The sequence below is a fragment of the Sarcophilus harrisii genome, chromosome 4, assembly GCF_902635505.1.
Source record: "Sarcophilus harrisii chromosome 4, mSarHar1.11, whole genome shotgun sequence".
NCBI lineage: Eukaryota > Metazoa > Chordata > Mammalia > Dasyuromorphia > Dasyuridae > Sarcophilus > Sarcophilus harrisii.
The window spans coordinates 159032567-159056753 of NC_045429.1; the positions used below are offsets into that span (position 1 = coordinate 159032567).

General features: G+C 35.0%; 1 protein-coding gene across 7 annotated transcripts in view; it reads left to right on the forward strand.

The window, feature by feature from the left end:
• Positions 1 to 21447, forward strand: part of MAP7 (microtubule associated protein 7) — a 237560-nt gene extending 216113 nt beyond the window's left edge. For all 7 annotated transcript variants that reach the window (XM_031964212.1, XM_031964210.1, XM_031964211.1 and 4 more), the window contains 6 exons: positions 658 to 759; positions 1412 to 1462; positions 1571 to 1628; positions 4551 to 4638; positions 16675 to 16901; positions 20782 to 21447. In XM_031964212.1, the coding sequence (XP_031820072.1) occupies positions 658 to 759; positions 1412 to 1462; positions 1571 to 1628; positions 4551 to 4638; positions 16675 to 16901; positions 20782 to 20792 (537 nt within the window). In that variant the 3' untranslated portion in view covers positions 20793 to 21447. The remainder of the gene's footprint in view (positions 1 to 657; positions 760 to 1411; positions 1463 to 1570; positions 1629 to 4550; positions 4639 to 16674; positions 16902 to 20781) is intronic.
• The last annotated feature ends 2740 nt before the right edge of the window (positions 21448 to 24187 follow it).

The window sequence follows — 24187 nt, forward strand, 5'->3', positions numbered from 1 at the left end:
ATCTAGGATCTTGTGTCAGATTTCAAATCTCAAAAGGAAATTGTATTTTTCATTGTTATTACTCTGTGGTGTTCAATCATTTTTCAGTCATGTTCAAAACTTCATGATCCTATTTGGAGTTTGAAGTGGTTTGCCATTTCCTTCTTCAGCTCATTTGACTTATCAGGAAACTGAGGCAAACAAGTTTAAGTGATTTGCCCAGAGTTACATCACTAGTAAATGTCTTGAGGCCAGATTTGAATTCAAGAAGATGACTCTTTCCAACTTTTCTCCTATAAAATCAGTGGAATTAAAAGTAGCCATGGCAAAAATGCTAAGGATTGCATTATTTTTATACTACAGTAAGTTAGTAATTAATAAACAGTTATTATTAATATTTATATATAAGTAAAAAAAATGCATTATAATAAATCAAATTGAAGATCAAAGAAGAAATTAGACAAATGGAAAAATGTATCTTCTGCTTTGCACATTTTTGTACCCACATTAGGTACTAGCTGTATGTTGCTGACTGATGTGTATGCAACTAAGGCCTTGTATAAGAAAATTTAATGTCTACCTTATTTTGTATGTCCAAGTACACTTTTTTTTTTTTTTTATCATTTATTGTCTAAGTACTCATTTGATGGTAAAACAAAGGGCCTCTATTTTCTTCAGAGAGAAGAAGAAGCCCGCTTACGAGAAGAAGCTGAGAGGGTTCGACAAGAACGAGAAAAGCATTTCCAAAGAGAAGAGCAGGCGCGCTTGGAAAGGAAGAAGGTAACTTGACACGCTGCTTACAGCAATTGTGCACACAGTTTCCTGGTCATTTATGCTATCTGGAGAGTGTTTAGAAAAAACCGCTTCTCCATCCCCAACTCCTAAACAATAATACTGTTCAATGGTCCCAGGAAAATAAGATCCTTTTCTCTTTCCATTAAATAATCCATTCTGATGCTTAGCCACCATTACTCTAAGGACATTATTTCCTATGTCTAACTTAACACCATACTGAAACTCCTAAGTGAGAAACTCTCTCTTTTGTTCAATACCTTGTTCCTTCTTGGCAGAGATGGGAGACTATATTTAGGGAGTATTGTATATGATGCTAGAGGTGACTGGTGTATTTGTTGATTTTGCTGAATTGCTTTTCCCCTTCCCCTTTTTCTTTGTTATAATAATTGTTTCCTTGGTTAGGGGAAGAGAGAGGGACCTTTTTGGAAATGAAAGTGATGTAAAAACAAAAAGGTATTGATACATTTTTTTTTTTAAACATGTGAGCACAATTCTGGCATATATTTGAGAAACAGTGATTATTTCCTCCAAAATTAGCACAAAGGTCTGAAAACATCGCTTATTTGCTTCATTTGTAAAATGTGCTGGGCTCACTATTCCTAGATCTAATTCTGGCTTGCTATTTCTTTCTTGGTAGCGACTTGAAGAAATTATGAAAAGAACTAGAAAAACAGAAGCTACAGATAAGGTAATGGCATTCTTTCTTCCTTCCTGGCTTAGAACAGGATTATTTTTTTTTCTTCATCTATTTTCCATTACTACTCTTATTTATAAAATAATGTATTTTCTTTTGTAGAAAGCGAACGACCAGAGAAATGGAGACATAGCCAAGGGAGATACTACAATTGGAACAGGTACTTGCTTCACTGTACTCTCAAAGACACCCAGAAATATGAGATCACATGTTTAGAATGGAGGAGACCCCAAAAGCTATGTAAACCAACGTTCTATTTTATAAAGAAATTGAGATCCCAGGAATCTGATTTGTCTAGGATCACAGAGATAGTAAATGACAGCTGAGATCTGAACCCAAGTTTCCCAAGTTCAACTCTTTTTTTCCACTGCACCATAAGCAGATGAATTTAGAAGTTGTGTATTCATTCAGTCTTCAAGAAGTTTGTTGTTTTTTAAAAAATGAAATTATGTAATTTCTCAATTGTAAGTGTTCCAAGAAGTCACCTAGGTCATACTCATGGTAGAATTCTGACCACTTCAGAACATTTCTAGGGAAAGACAAATCATTGTCTTTATTTCCTCTTTTTTTTTTTTTTTTTTTTGGCTGAGGCAATTGGAGTTAAGTGACTTGCCCAGGGTCACAGAGCCAGGAAGTGTTAAGTGTCTGAGTTAGATTTGAACTCTAGTCCTCCTGACTTCAGGGCTGAGCTCTATCCATTGCGCCACCTAGCTGCCCCATTTTTATTTCTTTTAAATGAATTAAACATAAGATAATAATAAGGGTCTGTTTTATGTTAGTTTACTGAAATTTCATTTACTACTTACCATGTAATAGATCAAAACGTATGCTTTCTCTCCAAAAACTTTTAACTTATTTAGGCATTTTGTGCTTGAGGATGATGTCTAAAAAAGGTCTTTCTGAATTGCAGAACTATCCTAACAGTTTAATAATTAAGAATTTGTTGAAGTTCTTAGTAGAAGTTCTGGGTTTTTTTATAGCTTAGTCATGCAAATACAGTCAGTCCTTAACCTATAAATAGGTTTAATTCTGAAGAAACAAAACTTCTATAAATGGACTTTTTGGGTACATCTTCCTATCCAAATACTGCTATAATTGATTACTTGCTTCCCAGGTCAGCCTGCAAAAACCTATTTGATCCATAATGTATTTTTTTTATATTAAAAAGAATTTTTTTTAAAAAGTAGCAACCAGAACACTGGCCCTTCAGTCAAGAAAACTTGAATTGAAATTTTGCCTCAGATGCTTGACACTTTGTAGCTGCATGACCATATGCAAGTTACTTAACCCTGATTGCCTTAAAATAAAAAAAAATAAAAAATCAGCTTCTATGAGAAGGCATTACCCATACCCTTCCACTATATAATTAATTTGTCTCTTCCCCCACCCTACTCCATAGTCTTTTTCTTTCTGACACTTAAATTTATTGCACTAGAATTGGGAGCTTCTTATTTCCCACTTTCTGGCCAACAGAAAAGGAATTATCCCCCTGTTCTGAAACACTGGGCTATATATTCCAAAGGGACATAGGCCATATCCTCTCCAAAGATTGTGTCTCACCCAGTGCTTAGCTTTATATATAGATGGCAGATGGTTAATGTTTGTTGTGTCTAAACATGGGTACTCATTGCCTGCAACAGAGGCTCCAGCAGAACATATACCTGGTATTTGGAAATATTAGGGGGTAGATACCACTTGTAATCCCCACAAAAAGTTCCTCATATGCTATGTTCTTTTTCTGGGCAACATAGAGATTGCTAGCTCTTCTTGAGTCTGAAGTTTCTCTTCATCCCCCCTACTATACTAAAAAGATGAAGCTTATATGTAGATAGCTATTCACAGATGTGTATATACCTGCGAAGTTTGTATGTATAAAAGTATGTATACATTCATGTATATACATGTATGCGTATATACTCATAGGTGTGTATGGGTAAGTACAAGTGTTAAAAACCCTCGACAAAAATGAATCTTATAGATTATCTCTGGGGTCATTTATCTGAGTCTGTCCTTACCCTCTAGAATCCAGTTGTTTCATTTGATGCTCGAAAAGTCAATGGATTCCACCAAGATCTGTTTGGAGTCTTCTGGTACTCTGGGTGTTTTCTGCCTGTGAATTTTAGTAGCTTCTGTTTCCCCATTTTTAATGCCAGCTGCTTCCTGCCTCCAGTTCCCAGGGTCTTTACAGCTCCTACAGCTTTGCTTTAAACCTGACATTTAAGTTTGTGCCAGATTGCAAAATGAACTCCCTGAAATTGCTGTGTTGTTCTCTCATTTACAGCTCTTAACCAAAAACGGCTGCAGATTTGCTTGAAACCTTGCTCCCTGGTTGGCACAGCCAGAGTAAACAGCTGCAGGCCTTTGAATCTTACCTTAAATTCTGGGATCGGATTTCTAAGTGGCTGATATCACTCTATCTAAAATAAGCATGAGTAGTGCTTAACCTTAAGGTGGCACACTTGGAAACAGAAAATTCCTATGTTATGAGATCTTGAGAATTCAAAGCAAATGTACTTTGTACATTTTCCTTTTTTTTTTTTTTTTTTTTTTTTTTTTTGCTGAGGCAATTGGGGTTCAGTGACTTGCCCAGAGTCACATAGCTAGGAAGTGTTAAATGTCTGAGACCAGATTTGAACTTAAGTCCTCCTGACTTCAGGGCTGGTGCTCTATACACTGCGCCACCTAGCTGCCCCCTTTGTATATTTTCAAAACAAATATATTTCAATATTTTTAAAAATTTCTCTTTTGGTGACTTGCACTGAAATGTGAAGGGATAGCTTATCGAGAACAAGCCTGAGGGCTACATTACTTCCATGTTTATGACATGGTCTTAAGCAAAGATCACACAATTGCTTCTGTTTTAGCATATTTTATATATATATATAATTTTTTTTTTTTTTTTTGCTAGGTGACTATAATTGACATTTAGATAGTACAGTACATCACTTCATTTGACGCCATTAAGTGGGTGGATGTGGATGTGTGGATGTATGTATGTGTTTGTGTGTGTGTGTGTGTGTGTGTGTTAACCAGAGGTTTAAATTTTTTTTTTTTAATGTCTTATCTCTATGGAAATATCCAGAGATATCACCACTTCCATGTGTGACAGACTCTTCAAGGAATGGAGAACCAGTGACTGACCCTCATCAGCCAATAGTGACTATAGACAGGTGAGTCAAGCAAGCAATGGAGGCTTTGGGGGTCCTTGAAAGATTATTTTTGGCCCCAAGAGACTTTAAAAAAACAAAAAAAAACAAAAACTACCCTTTCCTTAAACATTTTTCAAAAAGAATCTGGCCTTGTATTTTATGTCATCTTTTTGTTTTTGCTTTAATGAGTGTATTATAAGAAAAGTTTTGGTTTCCCTAACAACAAAAGAAAATAATAAAAGCTAGAATCTATGTAGTGCCTTAAGATTTACAAAGTTTACATATTCATTTCATCCTTATAACAGCCCTGTGAGATGGGTACTATTTGTGAAATTTATTTTTTTTAATTAAACAAATGCTTCTGGATGGGCTATTCCATGCCTAGAATAAAAGGAACAATAACTACAGCTTTTTTTTTTTTTAATTACATCTTTTTATTGACAGAACATAGGCATAGGTAATTTTTCAACCTTGACCCCTGCAAACACTTCTGTTCCAACTTTTTCCTTTGTTCCCTCCACTTCTTCCCCTAGATGACAGGCAGTTTCATACATGTTAAACATGTTAAAGTATATCTTAAATACAATATATGTGTACATATTTAAAGTTCTCTTGTTGCAGAAGAAAAATCGGATTTAGAAAGGTAAAAATAACCTGGGAAGAAAAACAAAAAAATACAAACAATCCACATTCATTTCCCAGTGTTCTTTTCTTTGGGTGTAGCTGGTTCTGTCCATCATTGATTAATTGAAACTGAATTGGATCATTGCCAAAGAAATCTACTTCCATCAGAACTGGTCATCATATAGTATTGTTGTTGAAGTATGATGATCTCCTGGTCCTGCTCATTTCACTCAGCATCAGTTCATGTAAGTCTCTCCAGGCCTTTCTGAAATCATCCTGCTGGTCATTTCTTACAGAACAACAATATTCCATTAACATTCACATACCACAGTTTACCCAACCATTCTCCAATTGATGGGCATCCATTCAGTTTCCACTTTCTGGCCACTACAAACGGGGCTGCCACAAACACTTTTTCACATACAGGTCCCTTTCCCTTCTTTAAAATCTCTGTGGGGTATAAGCCCAGTAGTAAAAACTACATTAATTAAAATGTATATGTGCTTTCATATATATTATCTCATCTTCACTTTCTGCCCTCCCCTCCCCCCCAGTTCTCTTCAAGACTCAGTTCAGGTACAACCTCATTTCCCTAATTGTTAGTCCTCTCCCTCCCCTGTGTTATTACCATTTAGTTGTTATTTATCCCTATTGATACATGCACTGTCTCTCCCTTTAGTAGACAAAAGACTTCTTGACAGCAGGGACTATTTCATTTTTGTCTTTGGGTTCTCAGTGTCTAGCACTGGTCTTGGCACAAGGTAAGCATTGAATAAATGCTTATTGATTTCTCTGAAAACTCCAGATCAACATGTCATCTTGACCCAAAAATTTTCTCCTTTTTTAATAATAGCTATCATCATCATCATTATTATTATAATACTGTAAGCTCTTTGAGGACAAAGACTATCTTTTGTCTTTTTTTGTAGCCCCAGAACATAGTGGTCATTTATAAGTATTTATTGATTAATAATGAGAATACTAATAACAATAACTAGAATTTATATAGTACTTGAAAGTATACGAAGTGGAGCAGCTAGATGGTGCAATGGATAAAGCACCAGCTCTGCAGTCTGGGGGACCCGAGTTCAAATCTGCTTCAGTTATGGAATACTTCTTAGCTGTGTGACCCTGGACAAGTCACTTAATTCTAATTGCCTTTCCCCCCTTTCCCCCCCCAAAAAAAAAGTACAAAGTGCTTTCCAAATAGCATCTGATTTGTAGCTCACAATGATGATGGGAAGGAGGTATTATCATTATTCTCATAGTAAACTTGCAGTCCAGTTAAATCCCTGGATCTCTTCCAAAGGAAATGTATGTTAAAAGGAGCATGGCTGTACAACATTTCTTAAGTTTAAGGAGTCTAATGTATAAGTAATTTTGCTTCTTTTTTGAGAATAATATTCTCATTTCTTATCATGCAGATTAGAAAATAGAGGCAGACAAATGACATGACTTGCTTATACAGCTAGTGTCCATGGTGTAATTTGAACTCGGGTCTTCCTGACTCCAGTCAAGTGGTCTTTTCCACTCCACTTTCTCTCTGCTTTGAGCCTTGTCTGTTGGACACTTGACAATGAACATTTCTTGAAATTTTAGTTTGGGGCTCATTAATTTTCAAAAGAAAATGAGCTAATATTCCTGGGGGAAAATATTTATTATTTGTATATTTAAATATATTATCTTGAAACTAGAATGTCTAGGAGAACTACAAAAGGTGACTTGATTAGTTTTTTTCATCTCACCTGGGCATATTCATTCTCTTCAGTGATCAACCTTGAGTGATGGCAGATGACAGTAGAGTGATTCATAAGTTTGTACAATTATGAGTAATTTAAGAAACCCATATTTATATGGTGTATTGATGACAGTGCCTTTTAGCTAAGACACTGCAAGGAATAGCAATTAACTGCCAACAGTAGACGTGATCTAGGAAATACTCCAGGTCACATGAAGTTCACGTCCTTTTCACCTTCTGTGCATGGATATCAATATTATTTGCAGCCACATTTTCAGATAGAAAATGGTAGCAGCATATTTTGTGATTGTGTGTGACTACAGAAAATTTGTAGAAATATTTAATAATGCTATCGAAAATATTGACAACTCTGAACTGTGGCTGAGCGAAAACTGGTAATTAACAAAGTTTTAGCTAGCATTTTTCTGATTTCTAGAATTTATTTTTGAAACATCTAAAAAAATCTAAAATAAGAGTTTTCATTTTCTTTAGCTAAGGCTAGAACTAGTAGATGCTGAAACCTGAAAGGCTTCAAATTATTTTATAATATTTGGGCTTTTTTCTGCTTCAAATGTAGTTTTCCATAATCCTCTAATGAACACTTCCCTCCTCTGATAGTCTGTAGCATTATAAGCACCACTTGGAAGACAGTATCCCCCTATTGGCATCTCTTTTGTCTCTGAAATTTTGCAACTCCTTGCAAAATTGGCGAGATTATCTCTGCTGAGAGCAAGTTATTAATAATGATCATTTGGCTGTACTGAATAAATGCTGCAAAGCTAGTTCATAATTGTCTTTGACATGTAATAGGCACTAGCTTTTTCTCAGTCCGAAGCACACCTTAATTTCTATAATATGACGATATACTCACCTTTCAATGATTGTCACATACTAATTTACTCATGACATCCTTAATGTTTTTACAGAAAAATGAAAGCAAAGTTTCAAAAGTGTTGAAAGAGCTCCATACTTAATGGAGAAAGAGATACAGAACACAGTGATAGTTCTAGTACTTGGCTAATAAGTGAACTAAATTATGTCAGCTGAACCCTTTTACTCCATTAGTATGATTTTGTCCTTATATCAAAGAGCTTGCCACATGATTCTTTATGACTAAAGCAGGCCTAAGGCTTAGTTATATAATAGTGGGATAATTATCAGATTAATAATCCTGAGCCTTTTCTTGAAGCCAGAAAGTACTTTGGGAGGGTCATTAAAAAAAAAAAAAAAAAAAAAAAAGAAAAAGACACTATATGCTTTTTTCTATACCTGACAGATTATGTTTCTCTTCATGCTCAAGGGGAACAAGTATTTTGCAGGCTGTTACTATATTTTGAAGGCATTGATTAATTCCATCCTCGGCAAAATTTTGCAACAGATAATCAAATAGTCTGACTCAGGGAATAGTCACAATTTAATTACAAAGAATTAACACAGGTCTGTGCACAAATCACTGCAAATTCACCTCTTAAAATTCAGATTATGAAACTAAAAGACTAGGCATAATGTTTTTGGACTGAAATGCAGAGATTGTTATAACAAGGCCTTTTAAAGGCATGATGGGAACATGTTAGTTGGATGTGTAATTGGTTTAACTACTTTTTTAAAAAGTGTTAATCAGTGGATCATTGTCTAATATTTCCATTTTGAAGTGGGGGAACTAGAGCAGATGGAACCTGGATAACTTGCCCAGGGTCATACCATAGTAAGTGTTTGAGGCAGAATTTGGAATCAAGTGTTTTTGACTTCTAAACACAGTGATTCTAACTATTGCACAATCTGGCTATTTATACCTTTGTACTTTAATGTGTCTTTTTAAAAATTATGATATTAATATTCTGGGTATCTTCCCCTTCTTTGCAGAAGTAAAAGATCCACATGTAGTTTATGTTGTACATATTTCCAGATTTTTTTTCTTTTAATAATTCTTCCTTGAAACTCTTGGAGAGGGATATAGGGAAAATTTTAAGAGGTGTTTATGTGTATTTCAATACATTTATTTAAATAAGAAAAAAAAAAAAAATCAATGGACCCATATTAACCTAAAAGGTAGCTGTAGCCTCTACTGTACAGCTCCATTCTCAGCTCTTTTTCCAGCATTTTTATCAGTGATTTACTTGAAAATCTAGATGAGATAGATTTATCATTCACAAAGCTGAAAAGCATGCTAAGAGAAATAAATAATGCACTAGTTAAATTCATAATACAAAAAAAAAAAAAAAACACACAAACTTTTTAACTGGAAAGGTAGGTATTTTCTAATGAAAATAAAATATAGGTGGATATATATAAAGTCCTACACCCAGGCTCCAAAAAGCATCTACTCAGTGGTGGGATAACAGAGATATGGCTAGAGAGCAGGTTACATTGAGAAATTGGAGATTTATAGTTGATCATATATTCAAGGTGAACCAATATAATAGCATGACAGCCAGAAATAACTACTATAATCTTCAGCTGCACTGATGAGTATATAAGGGTGTGCAGAACAAGAGTCTGGTATTCCTCCATATTCCAAAGTTAGTAAACCACATGGACAATTTTCAGCTTTCATTTCATCCACCTTAAGTCTCCAATATAGCTTTGGCTGGGGGGGGGGGGGGGGGGCGGGGGAGTTTTTTTGTTGTTGTTCTTTGATGTTATAATTTGATCCCATAGATTCAAATATCTTTTGCGTATATTATTCCAATATTCACCTATGCAGCCAAAGCTGCTCTCCCACAAAGAGCCAAAGCATGATATTCAGAAATAGATACCTCAAATTCCTTGTCAAAAGTGGCAGCCCTAGAGTCAAGAAGACCTGAATTCATATCCAGCCACAGAGACTGTGTGAGCCTGGGTAAGTCACTTCAGCCTTTTTGCCTCAGTTTCTTCAAATAAAATCAAATAAACGGAAAAGGAAATGGCAAACCCTTCCATTGCCAAGAAAACTCTTAATGGATTCAAGAACTGGACGGGACTAAAATGGCCAAACACACAAGAAACTCGCCCTTCTTCAAACTTCCCTATTGTTAAAAGCACCTTTGCCTTCTCACTCATCCTCTCCCCCGTTTAAACAACTAGGAGGTCTTGTTATTTTTATCTCTACAACACTTTGAACACACAATTCCATCCAGCCTCTTAATTCAGACCTATATCACCTCTTACTTGCCCTGTTGCAGTAGTCTTATCTCATCTGCATCCCTGGAGTCTCTCCCCACTCCCTACAATTGTCTAAATGTCACAGTTATGCTAGTTTCTCTGCCGCCCTGCCTCTCTCACTCACTGCAATGATTTCCTGTTATCTATGATCAAATATCAATCTCTGACATTTAAAGCGCTTCACAACCAGGCCCCAGGCTAGTTTTGAAAACTTCTTCCTCATGATTTCTCTCCCCCTTTAAGGCTGTCCAGCCAGGCTGTTTTGTGTTGTGTTCCTTGGATGTGAATTCTCATCTCCCACCTCCATACTTTTCCCCTTGCTTTCCCTGATTAAAATCCCCATGCCTCCTCCCTTTTTCTTAGAATCTCTTTCATTCCAAACTCGGCTCAAGTGCCGTTTTCTAATATGTGAAGATTTCCCAACTCCCTCAAGCTGCTATTACTCTTCCAGAGTTTATCTTGTATTTATTTTGCATCTGTTCTTTTAAGATCAAGCCCTGTTGGAAACTAACATGGCAGAAACTAGGCATCGACCCACACTTAACACCGTACACCAAGATAATGTCAAAATGGGTTCATGACCTAGGCATAAAGAATGAGATTATAAATAAATTAGAGGAACACAGGAGAGTTTACCTCTCAGACCTGTCGAAAAGGAAGGAATTTATGACCAAAGAAGAATTAGAGATTACTATTGACTACAAAATAGAAAAATTTGATTATATCAAATTGAAAAGTTTTTGTACAAACAAAACTAATGCAGACAAGATTAGAAGGGAAGCAATAAACTGGGAAAATATTTTTACAGTCGAAGGTTCTGATAAAGGCCTCATTTCCAAAATATATAGAGAATTGACTCTAGTTTATAAGAAATCAAGCCATTCTCCAATTGATAAATGGTCAAAGGATATGAACAGACAATTCTCAGAAGAAATTGAATCTACTTCTAGCCATATGAAAAGATGCTCCAAGTCATTATCAGAGAAATGCAAATTAAGATACCACTACACACCTGTCAGACTGGCTAGAATGACAGGGAAAGATAATGCGGAATGTTGGAGGGGATGTGGGAAAACGGGGACACTGATACATTGGTGGTGGAATTGTGAATACATCCAACCATTCTGGAGAGCAATTTGGAACTATGCTCAAAAAGTTATCAAACTGTGCATACCCTTTGATCCAGCAGTATTTCTACTGGGTTTATATCCCAAAGATATTTTAAAGAAGAAAAAGGGACCTGTATGTGCACGAATGTTTGTGGCAGCCCTCTTTGTAGTGGCCAGAAACAGGAAACTGAGTGGATGCCCATCAATTGGAGAATGGCTGAATAAATTTTGGTATATGAATATTATGGAATATTATTGTTCAGTAAGAAATGACCAACAGGATAATTTCAGAAAGGCCTGGAGAGACTTACAGGAACTGATTCTGAGTGAAATGAGCAGGACCAGGAGATCATTATATACTTCAACAACAATACTATATGATGACCAATTCTGATGGACGTGGCCATCCTCAGCAATGAGATGAACCAAATCAGTTCCAATAGAGCAGTAATGAACTGAACCAACTACGCAGAGATGACTAAGAACCATTACATTGAATTCCCAATCCCTATATTTTTGCCCACCTGCATTTTTTATTTCCTTCACAGGCTAATTGTACAATATTTCAGAGTCCAATTCTTTTTGTACAGCAAAATAACAGTTTGATCATGTATATTTATTGTGTATCTAATTTATGCTTTAATATATTTAATATCTACTGGTCATCCTGCCATCTAGGGGGGAAGGAGGAGAAAAATTGGAACAAGAGGTTTGGCAATTGTCAGTGCTGTAAAATTACCCATACATATAACTTGTAAATAAAAGGCTATTAAAAAAAAAAAAAAAAAAAAAAAAAAAAAAAGATCAAGCTCTGGTCCTGGAAGGCAGGGGTTGGTATCCCAAGCTGCTTGTGCTGCTCTGAGCACAAAGACCCTAGTGCTTAGTGTCTTGCTCACAGCAAGGGGGTATCCCTACCTTCTCCAGGTAACCACCTGGCTTCCCAGGCTGGCAGTTTGCCTTCCAAGGTGGAACTGGAGGCTGCCCCACTGGTCTGCTCCACTACTGAGCCAGGACCCAGAGTCTCAGTTGCTGTTCCTCACTGGCTTTCCTAGATACTTTCTGAGCGGGGCTGAATACCCCTTTCACCCTAGTGAGATTGACCTTTGTTGAAGTCTTTCTAATCTACCTTGAGCCAGAAAATGGTTTTATTCCATCAAACCTGATAGAATTCAGAGACCTGGTTTCATGTGTTTTGTTTTTTGATTTTTGTTTTTGGTTGGTCTTGTTTTTATTTCATTTTGTTTTTGAGGGAAACTGGGAAAGCTCAAGCAACTTCCTAGTTTCACTCTCTTAATTTATTCTTTAGATACAGACACAGACATAATGTTAACTCCTTGAGGGCAGAAACTGTCATTTTTGTCTATAAATCACTAACTCTGTGTTTGGCACATACTAGGGTATTAAAAAGCATTTGCTTGTTAATTGATTGACTGATGGACAGCCTTCATTTGTATCATCTGACGTTTTTGGGGTGTTTTTGTTTTTATGTTTTACAAACTATTTATTCTCATATTTATCCTTGATTATTGACTTTCTTCCATCATCTATACACATCTTTTAAAAACGTGAGTTTGATCAGTGTGTATCTACATAAGCTCTTTTTTCCCTCCTTACCAGAACAGTTTCTATTTTTGTCTTCAGAATTTCATCTTGGAGAGCTTCTCCCAATAGACTTAGGCTAATTTTCCATTTTAAAAAAAATCCATTAATTCCTTACATATTCCTTTATTTCCCTATCTCAAGTCTATAGTAGAGAGTAGAGAGAAGGGAAGGAGAAATGAGATATTTCCCACAATTCCAATGCAACTGATTTCCTTTAAAACAGCTTTTGGTGTGGAATTTTGTTAAAGGCCTTGTTCATATGCTTATTTATTCTGCCAAGGACATTCAATAGATTAGTACAATTTCCTTTGCAGAAGCCACACATTTTCCTTGTGTTTCCTTATTCTTAGATGCTCAGTGCTTATCTTTATTAAATGGTCAAAAAATCCAGATATTTATATGGGTATATATACCCAGGACTTGAAGATTCTATTAGTTTGTCTAGTAGGAAAGTGAGACTTACCTAGTTCCCAGGGTCCCCTCTTTAGATCTGGGGGATAGGGGAGAAGGATAAAGGGGAAGAACTAGTTGCCTTGGTAATACAGTTTAAGATATGCAGTGATCAGTAGAACACAGCAGAATTTGTTCTCATTTGGAAAGCAGTCAGGAATGAACACCCTTTTGTTCAGATTGGAGAAGGCCCACTTTCTCTCTGGGAAGGATAAAGGGAGGAACTGGAGCTAGGCCAGGTTAAAGGCAAAGACACAAAGGAGAAGAGAGGGGCCAAGGAAAATGGGCATCAAGACCCGAGAGCCTTTGGGGAATAAGGAAAAGTGATTAGAAATCCCACTGTCTTATATTTTGAGACAAGCTGCAACTAAAAATAGGCAAGAGATGGGGTATGAAGCTCATGGAAGGATGCAGCAAGGACACTTTTTAATATTACATTTTTATATGCACATTTTTTAACATCAAAAAATTCTACTTCCCATGGCACATTGGTATATGCCTTGTGTTGTCAAGTTACCATAAAGGTTGTTTTTGGTGGACAGTAATTCACAGGAGACCCAATTTTCAAACCTTGCCTAGGGCACATAAAAATCCAGAATCTACTCCCAATGGATAGATAGATATAAATGGGGGAGGGCTTGGAGCAGGAGGAAGACATGATCAAACTGCCTGTCATGAAAGTCCTATTTTCAGAGAAGTTCTATTATCTTCTTTTTTAGAGAGAGAATTGGCATTGGGTTATATTCTAAGATGACTGACTTGTCCCTAGACCAGAAGTTTACCAGTGGGAATTGAGAATATGAGAAACAGAAATAATAGAGAGAAAATTGGTTAAAATTTAGTGACCACTTAAATCTGGTCATAAAAAAGGCTTAAATATAACTGAGAACAAATATTCAGAGGGTGATGTTCTCTATAGAGTATTTGGGAAGAAAGATGGTAAAGAAGGTTTAAAAGGAGAGAGGAGGGATTTTAAATAAAGTTGAAGAAATAGCCATGTAATACCAAGCATCCATGTTGAAATAGGAGATTGAACAATCAAGAGTAACAGCAAATGTGTGGTGCTATGAAAACACCATATGGACCTAAGAGTCAAATGATTATGTACTTGACTTTCTGGGTTAGGTCTTCAGAACCAAAAAGTTTGACAGCCTGAGTCCAACTCCCTAATATTATTTCTTCATCTATAAGATGTAATAAGTAATATTTGTATTTATTTCATAGGAAACGCTTTGAAAACCATGGCATGTTTTTAAAATATAAAACTATGTTCAAATTTTAATTACTGTGATCATTAGTTTGATCAGATTCTTTAGCATATTGAAAATCCCCATTCAAGCACAGGCCTAAAGGAAAGGCAACCATAGGACTGGAGTCAGAGCATTGGGCTTGAATTGTGGATCCAGTACTTAATCACATCTATGACAAAGAAAATCATCCAAAAACTTACTAGAAATAATTGACAGTTTTAGCAAAGTTACAAGATATAAAATAAACCACACAAATCATCAGCACATATTACTGACAAAGCCCAGACAAAGTGAAATACTTGGGAGTCTACCTGCCAAAACAAACCCAAAAACAATATAAACACAATTACAAAACACTTGTTATACAAATAAAATCAGAACTAAACAATTGGAAAAATACTAAACTGGTCTACTTGTTCAGTGCCATACCAAACTGCCAAAACATTTTATAGAACTAGAAAAAATAATAAAATTCATCTGATAGAACAAAAGGTCAAGAATATCAAAGGAAGGGCAGCTAGGTAGCATAATGGATAGAGCACCAGTCCTGAAGTCAGGAAGACCTGAGTTCAAATCTAGCCTCAGACACTTTTAACACTTCCCAGCTGTATGACCCTGGGCAAGTCACTTAAGGCAAGTCACTTAACCCAATAGCCTCAGCAAAAGAAAGAAAGAAAAAAGAATATCAAGGGAATTAATGGAAAAAAAAAAAAAAAAAAAAGAGGATGGTTGCTTAGCAGTACCAAACCTAAAACTATTATAAAGCAGCAGTAATCAAAATCATTTGGTACTGGCTAAGAAATCAGGATAGTGGATCAGTGGAATAGATTAGGTACACACAACACAATAATCAAAGCCTATAGCAATGGAGTATTTAATAAATCCCCCAAACTCCAGCTTCTGGAATAAGAAATCACCATTTGACAAAAATTGCTGGAAAAACTGGAAAATAATATGTCAGAAATTCAACATAGATCTACATCTCACACTCCATACTAAAATAAGGTCAAAATGGATACATGATTTGGGCATAAAGGATGATACCATAAACAAATTAGGAGTAAAATAGATAATTTACCTATCAGATCTTTGGAGAGGGGAAGAATTTGTGACCAAAAAAAGAACTAGGGAACATTATAAAATGCCAAATGGACAAAAATTAAAAAGGTTTTGCACAAGAAAAAAAAAAAAAAACAAAAAAAACCCTCAACAGAAACAAGATTAAAAGGGAAGTACAAAAGTGGAGAAAAAAATCTTTACAGAAACTGTGTCAGGTTTATCATTCCCCAATTGATAAGTGGTCAAAAGATATGAAGAGACATTCAGAATTTTCAAATGACAAAATTAAAGCCATTTATAGTTACATGGAAAAATGCTGTTAGTCACTATTGATTTGAGAAATGCAAATTAAAACAACTCTGAGGTACCACCTTACACCTCTTAGATTGGCTAAGATTACAGAAAAAGAGAATGATAAATGTTGGAGGGGATGTGGGAAAACAGAGAATTAATGCTGGAGTTGTGAATGATCTAACCGTTCTGGAGAGCAATTTGAAACTATGCCCAAGCTCTATAAAAATTATACATACTCTTTCACCCAGTGCCATTACTGGGTCTGTATCCAAGGAAATCGTAGAGGGAAAGGCATCCACATGTACAAAAATGTTTGTAGCAATTCTTTTTGAGGTAACAAAGAATTGAAAAAACAGCCGATGCCTATCAGTTGGGGAATGGCTGAACAAGTTGTAATACACAAAGATAATGGAATATTATTATTCTGTAAAAAATGATGAACAAGTTGCAAACTTATTACAATAAAAAACAAAATAAAAAAATGTCTATGACACAAAGTGACCTGAATCTCAATTTCTTCATCTGGAAAATGAGAGAATCAGACTCAGTTCTAAGGTCTTTTCCAGCTCCAAATCTATGTTCTTATGTCTTTGTCAAAAAGAGAAACTGTCACTAATTGAAAAATAAAAACCTGGCTGATATTGCCATTTATGTTGCTAATAAAGTAATGATTAATATTACAAGAGACCTTTTTATGATGTAATAGTTGACTGCCTGAAAAGAGAAATGCCCATTTTTGTTTTGACATTAAATTTTATTCTTTAATTATATCCTTTTAAATGTTTTCTAGTACTCTCAATACTGAAAATCAACCAAATGAAAATGGAGTGTCTCTTCAGAATGACACCTTTGAAGAAATTATAAACTTACCCATCGGATCTAAACCATCCAGATTGGATATCACGGACAGTGATGGAAGCCCAGAAATTCCTTTGAATCCAATTTTAGCCTTTGACGATAAGGAGACTCTTGGGCCATTGCCTCAGGTAGATAGTGTTCAAACACAGCAAACAGCAGGTAAGTTTGCTTAGGACTAGTTGTTGTAATTGTCAGAAAATTTCTGAAAATCAATTGGCTTGTACCTTATGAAAGGTATGGAGATTATTTAAGCTTTGCTCCTGGGTGTCACCTGAAAGGCCTTGTACATTGGAGTTCAAAGCTTTATAACACTGTGGAAGAAACAGCCACTATGTAAACTCTGCTGAAAATTGCTGTAAGGATAACATCCAGTAGGATGAATGAATGAATGAATGACCTCTAAGTTCTCCACTAACCAACTGCTCAAAGCAGGAATTCCTGCTCTCTGCCTTCCTGTATTTGTACAAGCTTTTTGCTTCAAGCCTAAAAATCATTTCTTCTTCATCTTTCTCTCTTCCTTTAAATTTTAGCTCAGTTAGCTTTAGCTTTATATTTTACCTACTCCATGAAGCTGTCTTGGATTCATCTTAGTTGTTAGCATTTCCCTTCTCCTCTAATTCTCAAATCACTTTGCTTAATTTCTCCCTTGTTCCTTTTACTCCTTACCTTGCTTTAGACCAAATTATTGTACACCTCCCAAGAGAATGGGAGCTTCTTCAAGGCAAGGATTTTATTTTTTTGTCTTGGCATCTCCAGCATCTGGCACATAGAGCTTAACGATATTGTTATATTCAATTATTGAGGCTCTGGTTAAACTGAAAATTGATGATGAGAAAGTCACAATTTGAAAACTCATTTGGGGTTTTACTTTTTCTTCCTTTTGTATACTGACCTGAAATCTGCCTGCTTGTTACTTCTACTCATAGGTGTTAATGAGCTAGATAGCCTGGAGAATAAAAAACTCAGGGGGAAATAATTGGCCTTAGGAATTTGAAGACCTGTCCTGGAGAGAAGGATTAGATTAGTTCTATGAACATTAACTGGAAATTTCAATAGGGCAAAAATTTAGGTTTTATGGTAAAAAAAAAAAACATAAAACAAAAAAACTGCCCAAAAATTAAGGCATCTGAAAGTAGAACACACTGCCTTAAGAAGTGGTACGCTCTCCCTTCTTGGAAGGCTGAAAGTAGAGGCTAGATAACCACTGATCAACTATGTTTAAGTGGACATTTCCTTTCATGGATGGGATGTCTAGATGGCTAATGAGACCCAACTCGCAACTTTTGTTTCTAGTATGATCCTCCAGAGGCACAGAGGGCATTCATTCCCTCTTAGACATGGCAGCTGTTCAGAGACTTAGGCATAGCGATCATGGACCACATGATTTTTCCTCTTACTCAAGTATCCCCTATAGATTTTTTTTTCTTTTATTTTCAAAGATCACCAAAAAATGCTTATCTTATTAATCTATTTGATGTGGTCTATGAAATGATGCAGTATTACAAGTTAAATAAAGCAAAGACCATACAACTTATCTTCCTGATTGTTGGAACAGATCATTTGAATTTAAGAATCTGTGATTTTAAGTTGTTCGAACAGGACTTTTGGCAGATGTAGCTAACTTGCCACAGTGAACAACTGAAATTTGTTCTTTGATTAGGGATTGTTGCTGCTATTGAAAGTATCTGCCTGCCTTATTGGAGCCACAATCTCTAATGGTCATGGATGTCCAGAAGCTTTTGCTCAAAAAGAACAGCAATTAGAGGAGTCGGTGTTAGGTCATTTAGAGCATCATGTGTCTTGGTCCAGCTCTAAGTGGTCACTGTCAGCATCAAGTATTGCCAATGGCAGTCATTGTATTACTGTGTGATGGAGTCATATAATCAGTCCCATCACTGTGGCCTTAAGAGTAAATGGACTCTAGGGGCAGTATGCATAGTGGGTAGAGAGCTAAGCTCAGTCAGGAAGACTTGGGTTCAAGCATTTCTTCTGATGGATATTGACTGTATAGTCTTGTTCTTTAGATAACTGAAAGTCTAAATTTCAGGCCAATGATGGTCTGGATTAGTTGGGAAATTTTTCTCATGGGGAGTTCCCTAAGGAAATCACAGATTTGGTTCAAAAAAGGAAAAAAGAAAAGAAACAAATGGACTACTTGCTGTGTTCCTTTTCCTTCACACTTTCTTTGGTTTCTATTTAGCTTTCTGCCAAGGCAGGTTGCTTTGTACTGTCTCACATGTGAATCTTAACCCATGGTGAAGAAAGCTGATATAATAAGGGATGTTTAATCTGCTGAAATAAATACAGTAGACCTGGAGTTTTAGATTCTAGTAGGACTTAACACCGAGGTTTTTCAAAAACAATTTACACAAAAACACTTCCACAAACATGTATTATCCTGAATAGAGCCCTGGAGGCATTCCCAGGTTCATGTAATTCTCTCCCCTTGGAATTTATACTGTCACATGAAGTGACACAAATTTGGAACACAAATTGCTATAAAACCAAATGATACATAAATAAGAAATGCCCAACAAAGTTACAGGAAGAAAAGGGAAAATGGATTAGTCAGGCCAGGAAAGATTTCATGGATAGGAATGTGTGTGTGTGTGTGTGTAAGCAAGCTGAGAGGATGGGAGACAATGATCAAAGCCAATAGAGACACAGAAGTACCATAAATGAGAGATGGGGTATAACCAAGTGTGGCTGGAAAATAGAATATATAAAGTGGAATAGACTTGAAACAAACCTAGAAAAATATAGTGAAATCAGATTGTAGAGATCCTTGAATGCCAGACTAAAAAAACTGACCTTTACATAGTAGACAGGAATTTGAGACAAAGAACATGACCAAATCTATACATGAGTAATAACTAGTCTGGGAGATGTAGATGAAAAACGAAGGAGAAAAAAAAATGGATTAAGAAAATATTGTAGCTCTTTAAGCAGGTAGTAATGAGTACCTAAATATCAAAATGCTGAAAATGGAAAGAGAAGACATGGACAGAAATGAGAGATATGGATCGATGGGAATTAATGATTAATTGAATATGGAAGGAGAAAGATAGAAATATTCAGAATAGAACAAAGAGTAAGCTTTTTTTTTTTTTTTTTTTTTTTTTTTTTAAGATAAGTACAGCTTTGGACATGGAGAATTTGAAGCGTCCTAAAAAAAAAAAAAAAAAAAAAAAATATCTAAGTAGATACAAATGTCCTAAAGGCAACTGGAGATGGCAGGGCTGTGAGAAATCAGGACAAATTACAGATTTGGAAGTAAACTGCACAGAGATGAGACCTACAGCTGTGAGACTGAATTTAACAAAATAGAAAAGAGAGAAAAATGATCCAAAGACAGGGGCTTTGGAGTCAGAATAGAGAGAAAAGGGATGATTAAGCAGGCAAGACAAAATGAGTAAATGGTGTTTTGAAACAAAATAGATTGTCTAGTAAATGGGGATGGTGGATAGTGTCAAATAATACTGAGTGGTCAAAAGAGAATGAAAACTAAAAAAAGACCATTGAATGTGGCAGGTAGGATACTGGTCAACAAATCAACTTCCTCTTCCTACTTTATTGGCTATTAAACCATTCAGAGCAACATTTTTTCTCCTTATGTGATAAGAAACATCCCTATACAATTTAATTTCTTCTTGCCTAGAATCAAAGAGAATGAAGAAATTCCAGTTTTCCATTTCTCTGAATTTAGGCAACATTGTTCCAGGCATGTCCCAAGACCGATGTCTCCTTCCCTTTAGGTGTTTTCTGGGGACCTAATGCCTGTCTCTTGTTAGAACCTCATCCCCTTTATGGCACTTTCTATTTCTGCTGCAAGTATCTTTTAAAAATATTACATATACATATTACACACACACACAATAAAATATCATATTAACAAATTAAAGATCCCTTGTCTTCCTAGTAGTAGTGCAGATTATTTGAATTTAAGAATGTATAAACCTGACTGATAAATTTTACATTCTTTGAAAAGTTTTTCATGTGATTATCATAACATATTTCTTTTTTCTGTCTCCTAATATAGAAGTTATATGACCATCCTTCTGAAGAACCAAAGGTGAAGTTTAATAAGCATTTCTACAGTTAATGGAATTCCTTCCATGCTATGAAGGAGTGTTTTTTTTTTTTCCTTCCTCTCTCCAGTTTTCTAAAGATTTCTTGGATATCTTTTTGAGAGACTTTATCAAAACCAGCTAAAAAAAACCTTGGGGAAAATAGACTGGATCGCCTGGATCGCCTTTTTAATAGTTTTTGCCAATAGAAAAAAAAAAAAAAAAGTCATGCTTCATATACTCGGCACTTTTAAATGGCTTTTTCCAAACGTGCTCCTTCTTAGCAAATCAATATGTTCTGTGTTCTTTGAAAGACCAAATGCACTGGGATTTGAAAGGGATGGGCTAACTGGGATGATAGACATGATTTTTCAGGTGGATGTCTTGGTTTTAAATGCTGTAATGTAAAATTGGCAACAAAAAAATTTATAAATCTCTAATACTTGAAAAAAATAAATACCTCCTTCTCCAAGTAGAGCTAATGGGGGGAGGGGTGTTTAAATTAAGCCTGTTTGTTTAAATATTTTCACTGAGCTCTATTTGTAGGGGCAAATGATAGGCTTCTGTATCAGGTTCTTGTAAATGCAACTCCTACATGGACATTCTGTAAATTCAGCCATCATTACTTATTTCTTGAATCTTCTTTTGAGAAAACAAACAAAAACATTTTAAAATGTGAAAAAATGGAAAGCATTATTTTTTCATGAATGAGAAATAATCTGCTGTACTCTTAAATAATGTATTTATGAAGTTTGTCCAGTTTCAAAAAATTCAAATAAATTAGAAAAAATGTGGCAAATGACCTTTGTAAAGTTTTTTTAAGCTGCATTCATTCTTCAAATACCATAACAGACTGGGTCCCAATGATGTAGGCTAACGTAAAGTCTGAGGTCTCTCCCAATGAAAAGAGCCATAAACAATGAAATCATATCAACACTAAACATACATGTACCAAATAGTATAGCATCTGATTTTTGAAAAAGCTTGAGTTAAGGAGGAAATAGACAATAAAACTGTTAGTAGGTGACCTCAATTATGTTCAATAATGGGAAATGGAAAGACAGATTCAAATTAATTGGAAACTAAAATGGGTCAAAGAAAAAATCATAGAAACAATTAGTAATTAATGAAAATTACAATTAGACAACATGCCAAAAATAATGCAGTATTTAGAAGAAAATTTTCTCTAAATGCTTATAGCAACAAAATAAGAGCAAATCAGTGAATTGGGTATACAATTAAAAAGAAACTAGAAAAACAATTTAGAAATCCTCAAATACCAAATTGGAAATCCTGAAAAATCAAAAGAGAAATAAATAAAACTGAAGGTCAGAAAATCATTGATCTAATAAAATTAGAAACTGATTTTATGGAACAAGATAAACAGCCTTTTAATTTGATTAAGAAAGGAAGAAAATCATATTACCGGTATCAAAAAAGGGATAAATTCAGCAATGAAGAGGAAATTAAAACAGTTGCTAGGAACTATTTTGCCCCAATTATAGCCAATATATTTGACAATCTAAATGGAATAAATATCTACAAAAATATAATCCAGATTAATAGAAGAAATAGAATACTTAACCTAATTTTAGAAAAATAAAGTGAACAATCAATCAATGAACTTTCAAAGAAAAAATTCCCAGGATTCAATATATTTAAAAGCAAATTCTACCGAACATTTGAAGAACAAACCTAATACCATATACTCTATTTGGGGAAAAAAGGCAAAGAAGGAATCCTACTGAATTCCTTTTATAACATAAATATGGTGTCAAAATAGCCAAACAGAGAAAGAAAAATGGTGGACAAATTAACCTAATGAATATCAATGTAAAAATTATAGCTAAAATAGAAGCAAAAAAGATTACAGCAATATAGCAGAAGGATCATACATTATGATCAGGTGAGCTTTATATAAAAAATACAGATTGATTCAATATTAGAAAAATTGTTAATGTAATTGACTATCAATAACAAAACCAACAGAATCATATGATGATCTCAAAGAGATATAGAAAAAACCTTTGACAAAATACAATACTCATTCCTATTAAAAACAGTAGGGAGTATAGGAATAAAGGGAACTTTTCTTAAAATAAGTATTGTCTATCTGAAACCATCAGCAAGCATTATCTGTAATGCAGATAAGCTGAAAACTTTCCCAATAAGATTGGGGTGAAGCAATGATACCCATTAAAACCTCTGTTATTCAATATTATACTAGAACTGTTAGCTAGAGCAATGAGAGGAAAAAGAAATTGAAGGAATTACAATAGGCAAAGAGGAAACAGAACTATCACTCTTTGCAGATGATATGATGGTATACTTTAAGAGTATCAACTAGAAAACTATTTGAAATAATTAACCTTAGCAGAATACAAAAATCAACCCACATAGATTATCAACATTTTTATTGTAAAAAAAACAAAATAAAACCATCTGTCAATAAAAAGTTACTATAATAAAAAAATCACTAAAAAAAATAAATAAAACCTTCAACTGGAAGAGATAGAGAAATTACAATTTAAAAAATTGTAGATAAAAAATATTTGGAAGTCTACTCAACCAAGACAAACTGTGGAACTATATTGAACATAATTACTAGATACTTTTCACACAAATTAAGTCAAATCTAAACAGAAAGGGGTGCCTAGATGGTATATAGTAGCTCTGAAGTCAAGAGGACCCAATTTCAGATCTGATCTCAGCCATTTAATATTTTCTAGCTGTGTGATCCTAGGCAAGAAACTTAACCCCAATTGCCTCCAGAAAAAAAAAGAATTGGAAAAACATTAATTGCTCATGGATATAAGCCAAGTGAATATAACAAATATGACAATTCTACCAAAATTAATGACAAACTACCAAAGAATTATTTTACAGAGCTAGGAAAAAACAATTCATCTGGAAGAATAAAAGGTAAAGAATATTAAGGGAATCAATGAAAAAAATATAAAAGAAGGTGGCCAACCATACCAAATCTCCAACTGTATTATAAAGCAGTAAGTATCAAAACAATCAGGAACTGGCTAAGAAATAGAATGGTTTTGATCAGTGGTATAAATTGGGTATACATAGTAAATGGGCGCAGCTAGATGGTGCTGTAGATAGAGCATAGCCCTGGAGTAAGGAAGACCGGAATTCTAAACCAACTTCAGACATTTAACACAACATTTTCTAGTTGTATGAACCCGGACAAGTTGCTCAACAACAAACATTATAGTAACTGACTAGAATAATCTAGTATGTGATAAACCTAAAGACCCAAGCTTTTGGAACAGAAGCTCATTATTTGAGGAAAAACTCCTGGGAAAAGTAAAAGACTGATGTAAGATAAGGTCAGAATAGATACATGATTTACACAAAAGGTGATAT